The sequence below is a fragment of the Archocentrus centrarchus genome, chromosome 3 (assembly GCF_007364275.1).
Source record: "Archocentrus centrarchus isolate MPI-CPG fArcCen1 chromosome 3, fArcCen1, whole genome shotgun sequence".
NCBI lineage: Eukaryota > Metazoa > Chordata > Actinopteri > Cichliformes > Cichlidae > Archocentrus > Archocentrus centrarchus.
Window position 1 is genome coordinate 30,636,481 of NC_044348.1, and position 9,531 is coordinate 30,646,011.

A 9,531-nucleotide genomic window follows, 5' to 3' on the forward strand; every position below is an offset into this window, starting at 1 on the left:
TTGGCTCCAGCCCCACGCGACCCTGAAAAGGATAAACGGAAGAGGATGGATGGATGGAATATGGACAACCATGAGCATCATGTGAGCTACACAAATAGATCTGGAGATAAAATCATTTGTCTGTGAGGGAAGAATAGATCATGTCTTTTGACTTATTCTGCATGCACATGCACACACACACACACACACACACACAATTGTAAAACAAGAAGGTTCAGTAAAAAACAAACAGTCTTAGTGGTGAAATGGCAGTGTTTCCCTCCTCCCTGTGACTAAACACAGTCAGACACTGTTGTCAGTGGAGTTTGGCTCAGCATGTTTAGAGTTTCTGTCCTTTTCACCACTAGTCGTGCCTCTTTTAGAGGGTAAGACAGATCCAGTACATTTCAAGGACTCCGTTATTACTGTATTTGTCTCCAAGCTGGACATCACTGTGGCTTTGCGGTAGCAGTTTCTCAGCCCCCTCTGGAAGCGTATGGTGAACAGGCCGTAGATGATGGGATCCAGGCAGGCATTAAAAAGTCCAAAGATGAACAGGATGTGGGTCAGAGAGTGAGAGACCTTTCCCTCCAGGTCATCTGGGAAGAACCAGTACCACAAACCCAACAGGTAGTATGGAGTCCAGCAGATGATGAAGCAGATCACAATAACGATGCTCATTTTCAGAGTTCGCATTCTTGCTTTGGGAATGTTGTTCTTTGAGCAGCGAAGATGTGGCTCATTGGAGGGCACTGAAAGAAAGAAACAATCAGATATTTGACCATCTTCTTTTTGTAAATAAATGCATCAATGCATTTTGTGCATCATTCCGTGATTCAGCCGTATAGCGTTCCCTATACAAACCTTTAAGAAAAAGTAAAGGTATTGTTTCTTCATATGCAGCAATGGGCTGCATCTTTAAAGCCATATTCTACTTTATTGGAGTGTTAAATACTGGGTCAAACATTAGCCTCAGCCCCACAAAATACAGTAAAAAGTTATTAAAATACTTGCAGGATAAGTCTCAGGTGTGCAGCCATGCTAGCTGTTCTCTGATGTTGGGTATTATCAAGTGTAAGATTTATCCTCTGGGCACCATGAATGTTATATTTCAGAGGAGTTATCCAATAGCCATGAAGACATTTAGAGGAATACTACTTGCAACGCGTTATAGAAGCAGCAAGGGTACTGAAGACTAAGGAACATTGTTTCTTTCACAGGACATCTGAAACTCAGGCAGGTAAAAGTGAAAAGGTCCGGTACGTTTAGGCAGGGCTGTCAACAGCATTGGCCTATTAGCTACACTGTCCAGCACAACCGACATCACCCAGACTTTGTATTAGGGAGACCGGCTAAAGTCTGATCCAACTACATCCGACATTTGCAATCTCATATCCACTTGTGTCTGCTGATGCCTAGAAAATGTCAGTGTTTTCACACGTCTGCAGCAGCACAAAGATGATCTTTGCAAACTGAAAGAGGGCTGGTGAGGTAATGAGGGAATCTGCAGAAGGATGGGCAGGGAACGATGTGATGCTGGTGGTGGAAACATTAAGGTAACTGCATGGTGACAAGACAATGACAAGAATAAGATGAAACAATGAAAACAGAACCTGGACAGAAGTAGGCTGGTTGTTAAGATGCTGAGGGTAAAAGCTGAATCCAACACAGCCTGTAACATTATTTTTTAAAGCTTTGTAATTTTGACTATGTTTGAAGCAACCAACATTTATTTGGACACTTACTGTTCTTTTTTGTCATCTGCTTGGAGATCTGAATAAAGATCCTGGTGTAGCAAATGATCATAATGACCAGTGGCAGCAGGAAGAGGCAGCAGAAGGTAAACATGTTGTAGGTGGTTTCTTGCCAGTGAGTGACAAAGCTTCCCCTGGTGGTGCACTGAGTGAAGTTTGTCGGATAGGTAATGGTCACATTATGGAAAATAAACATCTGTTGGATTAAAAAAAAATTAAAAATTAAAATTTTGCAGGCAATAGCTGTCATACAGTATTTTTTTTTCCCTGATCCTTGGCCATTGGTTTCAAGATTAAAGTATTTTCCCAGTGATTTGACCAGTATGCCTCAGTCAGTGTAAAAGAGAGAGATTAAGATAGTGTTTATTTGTCACATGCACAGTTATACACAGTACAATGCACAGTGAAATGTATTTTGTACCTGCAACCATATATATACACACACACAAATGATAGTCTTTTATGCAACATGGCTGCAAACAAATATATTTAGGTTGGGAGGGACTGGAATGTGAATCAGTTTAAAAGTTTAGAAAACTGCCAAACATACAGGTCTCATCCTAAAAGCATTATCTCTAAACACAGACAACTGATGCATTCTTATAGTATTATATGAGTCATCAAGAGCACATTTAAGTGCCTCTGCAGCAGTGTTTTAAAATGGGTCAGCTTGGAGCGCAAAGTCAGTCGAGTTATTTTATCCACCAGCTTGTAAAGTCTGATAGCAGCAGTTTTCATTTCTGCTGGCAAAATAAACAGGTGCTTGCTATAAATGGGAAGCCTGCTTTTGTCTACCTCAGTCACTGCTTCAAAAATTACTTGATATTTCTGAGTGTTGAATTTACCCTCCCCCACATTTCAATCATAATTATTGCACCTGAAGTTTTAAAGATAATTAGTCATTTTGTCCAGAAACTATCAAGTAAAATTTTGAAAAATCCTTATTAGGTTTTTCAAGACATCATAATTTTATAGATTACTTTAAGGTCAATAGCCAAAATGTTCCACTTGTTCTCAGAAGAGCCTGTATCTGAAGGACAGCGCTATTAAGGTTAAGTACACAGCAGAGGTTCATGTATCAGTGTCTAGAAAATGCAGCATGTGATGTAAATGCACCATGGTACACAGAATGATTAATCATGTATTGATATTTTTTTATTGTAAAAATAACTTAATTTTCTCTCTACAGTTTAATAGCTTTATAAGACTGAGGTAAGATATGCAAATCCATCTGAATCCAGTTATAAATCTGGTCTATAGCCAGCTCTCTGTGACAGTTTATCGATCACTGAAGCACAAGAAAAAGCCAGCAGTAAAGTTCTTTAGCTATCCTCCAACTTTTTTCTGAATTACTTTAAAAATGGTCCATCAAACTATAATCGCCTGTCTTGCCTTCTGGGCTTACCTGTGGGATTGAGAACAAGACGCTCATGGTCCATGCCACCATTAGCATGACCATGTTCCTTTTACGGGCCATGGTGATGGCCAGGGGGTTGAGGACAGCTGACTGTCTGTCCAGACTAATCACTACTGTGACAAAGGCGCAGGAGTACATGGCCTGTAGCTTGAGGAACATGAGGAATCTGCAGGCCAGGTCACCGGCCAGCCACTGAACTGTGATGTTCCACACGGCGTCTACAGGCATCACGATGAAGGTAACCAAGAGATCAGCTGCAGTCAAGTTGATTATCAGCACTCGGACATGGGATTTACGCTTGTGCCCATTGGCAGCCCGGAGCACAGCCAAATTGCAAAAAGTGGAAATGCCACACAGGATGAAGGTAATGATCACTCTGATTTTGGCCGCTGTGGAAAAAGTGGGTAGCTGCAGAGCACCGTCCACTGATGTCCAGTTACAGCCAGGAGCTGGCCAGTCACAGCTGGCATTGAGGTCAACTCCTGATCTCTGCTGGTACATGATGGCTGCAGGATCACAGCAGGAGGAGCCGTTCATTTTCTGACCCTCACCGAGGACCCAGCATTTTGTTCAGCTGCAATATGGAGGCTGCTGTTGCCAAAGTGAGATAAACCAAAAAATATAATATACATGAAGTTGGTGCACAAGATTTATCTGCATGGATTTGCATAATAGGACTAAAAATATTAGTTCTCTGATTAATACAGTCACTGACAGAGAGGGAGCAGTATGCTGCGTAGGGAACATCTCTCTGACGCTCACTGGAGTGGAAAGATAGAAGCAGCACCACCAACAACAATCAATCAAGATAATTACGCCCCAATGGCATCAATCATATAAGTCAAAAATATTTAAAAATAATCTATTTTCCGTAGGGAATCTAAGGTTAATAAATTCATAAGACAAACTTAAGAGTTTAACATCTGTGACTAAAGAAAATTGTAATAACTAAGAACTGAGTTGACTTTTATTCGGCTAAATATTTTCTGCCATTTAAAATGTTAATCAACAGCTAGGAGTCGCAGCCAGCGTCAAATACAATATTCTTCCCATTATTGTGCGTAATTGGACAGAATAAAAATGCATTTATAATTATTTGAATACAATAAATAGCGCTAACAAACTCACGTTTATCTCTGTGGTGTTGCAGACCAGTGAATTTGCCAGATAGTGGAAGCAAAGTCATTTTATGGAAATCCGAGATCCAGCTTCCTGCTGCTGCTGCTGCGCATGAAGAGCACAGTGCTGAGTTTCTGGATGAAGAATCTGAAGGAGCTCCAGTCTTTCCTCGCAATTTTATCTCCGTGCCCCTTCTGAGGAGCTCATCTCCGTTTTCTGACACCCTGCTGTGAGCGTGTCAGCCGCTCTGTGGGCGCGGCTACACGAGCGTCCACGCATCCGATCCAGGAGCGTCAGTGTCAATGAACGCCGAGCTCCGGCAAAGTTTCTAATTTTATCCCTGCTTGAGTACATTTAATGAGACACCGCAGACCCCATTAGCATCGCTGTTATCCACATCATCCCAAACCAGCTCTTGTTAACTGCGTTCCTTTTGTTTGGCTGTTGACACAAATGTATGGAAAAGATAAACTAAGCATGGTGTTTATTTGGTGAGCCGATGAAGCTTTGATGCTCTTTGATACAGAGGGCCTGCTGCAGCCCAGTTTAGACTATTAAAATACGCAGAAATCAGCCTTTTCCTGCGCTGGTGTAAAGCAGGAAAAGTTAAGCACAAAACACCCACTCAGCAATGTTTTTGTAGCCAAAAGGTTGCTTTCACATTTACTACTCAGAACACTGGGGGGTGGGGGGGTTCTCACCCATATGACTCAACAGCTAAATTAAAAAATTAAAAACTTTAAATATTTTACAATATGATTTCATCTCTTTCCACAAGTAATACTGACTCGTGATTGGGTTTAATTTCTCCAAATTTCTTAAGCTTGACCACGTTAAACACGTTAGTGCTACTACAATCAAACTCAGTGTACCTAATTTAGGCTACTTTTACTTTTTTTAATGTCAAGGTCTGCAACATTCAAACTGCTATTTTCAGTACTTTTACACTAACAGTGACCAACGTGATTCCTGACACGTGACATGTGTCTGTTACAGCGACAACCCCCAAGAAAATAACCAATCCAAGCATTTTAGCTTCTTTATGCTCATTGTTTTGGTAGAGACTATTTTCACTTGTTTAAAAATGCCACTGAGGGGCTGCAATAATTGTCTATTTTCAAAATGCAATTAATTTTCAAATGCTGAGGCAAAAAAAGAAAAATCCACAATAAGGTTTTAAATAAAACACAATCAAAGAAAATCAAAATACAAGAGTGCACTTAAATATCCAATATATCCACAGGATTCCAAATTGCAAGATGCACACTGCAACAACCTGTTTGCCTCCAATTATGACCACCTTAATTTACACATATTCAGAAGATAAATACACAAAGTAGCACCGCCCGGTGTTTAGAGGTTAAGACCACAATTTTACTTTTTAAATTGACTTTCATTGTTCTACCTGCCAGTGCAAAAGAAAAAAAAGGAAGGTTGACAAAGTAAGAGGCCAGCAATGAACAAAACAGAGAATTTAGGAGCTGAAGAATCTAACAAGATACATCCAGTTTGTTTAACCTGTTCAAAGAAAATGTTACGTTTACATATTTAGATTGCAGAAGGGTGTTTGACTATTTCTCAGCTGTGAGCAGTCTAAAAACCATAAAGTTGAGCGATGTTGTCCCCAGTATCAACAAGAATGTAAATACGCATATTTTCCAAAATGTCACATCACTTCTTTAAAAGAAATGTGTCCCTCTGTCAGTGTTGTGTTTCTAATGTGTTTTCACCACACCCAGATACTGTAAAAAATATCAGTGCTGATCATAGCAGCTTTTGTACAGTTTCGACCATCATGATGTCTCCAACCTGACCACGACTTCCACGACCTTGAAGGTGTCAAATCAACCGTTAAATTGACAGTACCCATGACACGGGCAATTACTGTACACAGCCACCAGCTAGAAGTCTTTTGTTTTTTTTTTTACCTCACACACAGCAAGCTTCACCCTCTCACAACAGCTTCTCAGCACATTAATGTGAGAACAAACACATCCCACAGGCTTGCATAATATCAAGTACCTATTACGGTATGTCTCTTCTTCTTCTCCTTCTTTAGCTGCTGTGAAGAAGGTCTTAATTTGTGCTCTTTTTATGAGGTAATAAAAGCACTAATGAATCCATTTAGTGTATATTCTTTATAAGCACTTAAAGATTTAACAGCAGAGATTTGTAAAAATGAAAAGCAACAATTTAATCAAAAGCGTTGCACTGACTGAAAGAATTAAAGGCGCAGTTAGAAACATTTTCTCCTTTGCATGGAGCAAAAAGTGATGGAAATGACAATGAGACAGGTTGAGGCTGTGGGAAAGGTTTGTGACCTCAATTTAAAACCAGTAAGCCATGAAGTAGACCGCTAAGCTTTCAACTCGCATCTTTTCCACTTCATGATGATTCTTTTACAAACATACTGTGTCTGGTTTTAACAGAGGGGAGAAAAGCATCTGTTCATCACCTTATGGCCACTGGAAGTTGCACCTGAGCAGAAAATGTGAGTTATAGTAGTGCTGATCCATGTAAGACCCACTCGGTTTACAGGGACCCGTAGAAGCAGATGTCATCTTATATATGAAGACATGAACTCTAAAATATTTGCTGCAGCTTTACTAAGCACCAGAAAGGTGTGCAATCTTCTGATAGAAAACTTTAGAAGTTTAGAAGTAGAAGAAACTGTTTGTGCGGAGAAATATTTGATGGAATCACTGAAAGGCTGGACGATACAGATGAATTCAGGTACATTTTAATTACTGGTGCTGTTTTGAAGAAAAAGGCATAGCAGAAGAAAGACGTAATGTTGTTATATCATTGGCTTTCCAGTAATCTGCGGTGGAGGGTTATCTGCTGATTGGTGCTGGCTGGTGGCTTATGCAGATATCACACCCTGGGCTACTGTCCAAACAGGCCACATGATTTCCAGCTCCACAGATAAACAGACTCATTATCACTTTAATCCACAGTAACATTTCTGCTTGTACTGAACTCAAGTATTAATAAACTATCAGTTAGTTTAAGTTCTTTTTGGAAAGAGGTCATTGAAAACTTGGCTGAATGGCTTAGAAAAGCTTTACTGCGACTGTGTGAAGTTTGTAATGGGAAGAATTTAATGGCTGGGTGAGGCTGATGGCAGATAATGTCTACTGGGTCTGGGATCATTTTGACGTATATAAAGAGATGAAAAAAGAAACGAGGATGACAAATGTTTAACTTTAGTTGGCAACATTCAAAATGGCAGATTTATGGGATACAGCAGTAAGAATCAAGCGACAGGGTTTTTTTTAAATCTTCATTTTATTTTATTTTTCCAGCATGACACGATGACCGCTGAAGCACATGATGAGTCATAAAATAAAAGAAGCTGTGGCAGGCTCCGTGCTGCATTTAAGGACCAACTCGAGCTCTAAACCAGTGGGTTTGAAAAGAGATCATTCACTGACTCATTGTGAATCCTCCCACTTCAACAATTAACAACATGTAACTGCACCTGCTGAGTTCACGACCCTGTGATGACTCTCCTTAAACAGGTGTGCACACTCCAAGTTCAGCACTTGGAAATCAAACTTTCTGCTAAACAAACTTTCAAGCATCACTGCGTCTATACCAAGTATCCTGAAAAAGTGTGTGCGTTCTAGGAAAACTGAAATATACCCAACTCGCGCTTTGTTAGGAACACCAGGGCCTGCCTTTGCTTTAAAAACTGGATTTCTTTGTGTTGGAAATGTTCCTCTGAGGTTCTGCTGTGGGTTGAATGGGACTGCATCACAGTTTCTGCTAACATTTATGCTGTCAATCACCAATTCTACTGCATCCCACACGTGTTTCATTGGATTCAGATCTCTCAGGAGGTCACTGAAGTTCACTAAACTCATTTTCATGTTTATGAAACTAGCTTGAGAAGACTCGCTTTGTGATGCAGTTCATTATCAGACTAAGATGCCATTGATGGTGAGAACTGTGGCCATAAAGGGATAAACACACAGCAACAATTTCCAAGGAGGCTATGGCTTTGAAGCCAAGGTGGCACAGTGGCTAGCACTTCACAGCAAAAAAAAGTCCTGGGTTCAAATCCACCATCTGGCTGAGGGCCTTTCTGTGTGGAGTTTCCCTGTTCTGCCCCTGTCTGGGTGGGTTTTCTCCGGGTAGCTCCAGCTTCCTCCCACAGTCCAAAGACATGCCGTTAGTGGGGTTAGGTTAATTGATGATTCTAAATTGCCCATAGGTGTGAATGTGAGTGCAAATGGTTGTGTGTCTGTCTGTGTTTCTGCAACATACTGCCAACCTGTCCAGGGTGTACCCTGCCTCTCGCCCCGTGGCAGCTGGGATAGGCTCCAGCCCCCCTGTGACCCTGAACTGAATAAGCAGAAGATGGATGACAATCTGCAGCATGTACTGTTAACACAATGCAGTTTGGATTCATACATTAAAGCCTACCACGTGCAGCCTCAGATTTCTGTTCTCAGCTGACAGGAGTGCAATGCGACATAGTTTTCTGCTGTTGCTGCCCATCCCCCCCCCAAGGTCAAACGTGTTGTGCTTTCGGATATACTGGGATTTTTTTTTTTACTGACCACAGCTGTGAAGACCAGTTACTGACTTATCATAGCCTCTCTGTCAGTGCAAACAAGGCCGGCTGTTCTCCTTTGACCTCTCCCATCAACAATTTCATTTTTTCTATCTACAGAGCTGCCACACATAGGATTGTTTTTATATACAAAGACTACATAAAATACTGAACAGGCAATAATCTGTTTGTATACACTCTCATAAATGTAAAAATTTCTTATGATCCAATAAATAAACAAATGTGAGCATTTCCCTCGTATGAGTGGAGAGACAGTTTTATTTGAAGGTCACCTGATTCAAACTATTTTATTGAATAATGTTGCAGTTAATTTGGTGGAGCAGCATGAGCCTTAATTAAAAGCTGTAGCATACTCCGTGTAAATGATTTTCTTCAGGCTGCAGTGTAATCTCAATGAAGATAAGGACAGTCAGCTAAAAGCAGTAAAACAGCTTCACAGCCCACTGTGACATCCTCTTATCAGAGGCTGTCTGAAGTTCCTTTTGCTACAGTTTGTCATTTATGATGTCAGTGATTTGCAGAAGCTGCAGATCATTCTTACAATCATAACATAATGATGTAGAAAACAGTGTTGCAGTGTTACCTCTAAGCCTCGTAGGTAATTCATTGATCTTCCATAAGACATTATGGATGATCAAATCATCAAACAAGTGCAGAAAAATGTTCTAAACATACGGAGCCAA

General features: G+C 40.6%; 1 protein-coding gene across 1 annotated transcript; it reads right to left on the bottom strand.

The window, feature by feature from the left end:
- Window positions 1–282: 282 nt before the first annotated feature.
- Window positions 283–4,342, bottom strand: LOC115775069 (putative gonadotropin-releasing hormone II receptor). The gene is made up of 4 exons (XM_030722520.1): window positions 4,279–4,342; window positions 3,139–3,741; window positions 1,725–1,929; window positions 283–731 (listed from the first exon to the last, which is right to left on the bottom strand). Exons 2-4 carry the CDS (start codon window positions 3,685–3,687, stop codon window positions 283–285), a joined length of 1,203 nt encoding a protein of 400 aa, XP_030578380.1. The 5' UTR covers window positions 3,688–3,741; window positions 4,279–4,342.
- Window positions 4,343–9,531: the final 5,189 nt, after the last annotated feature.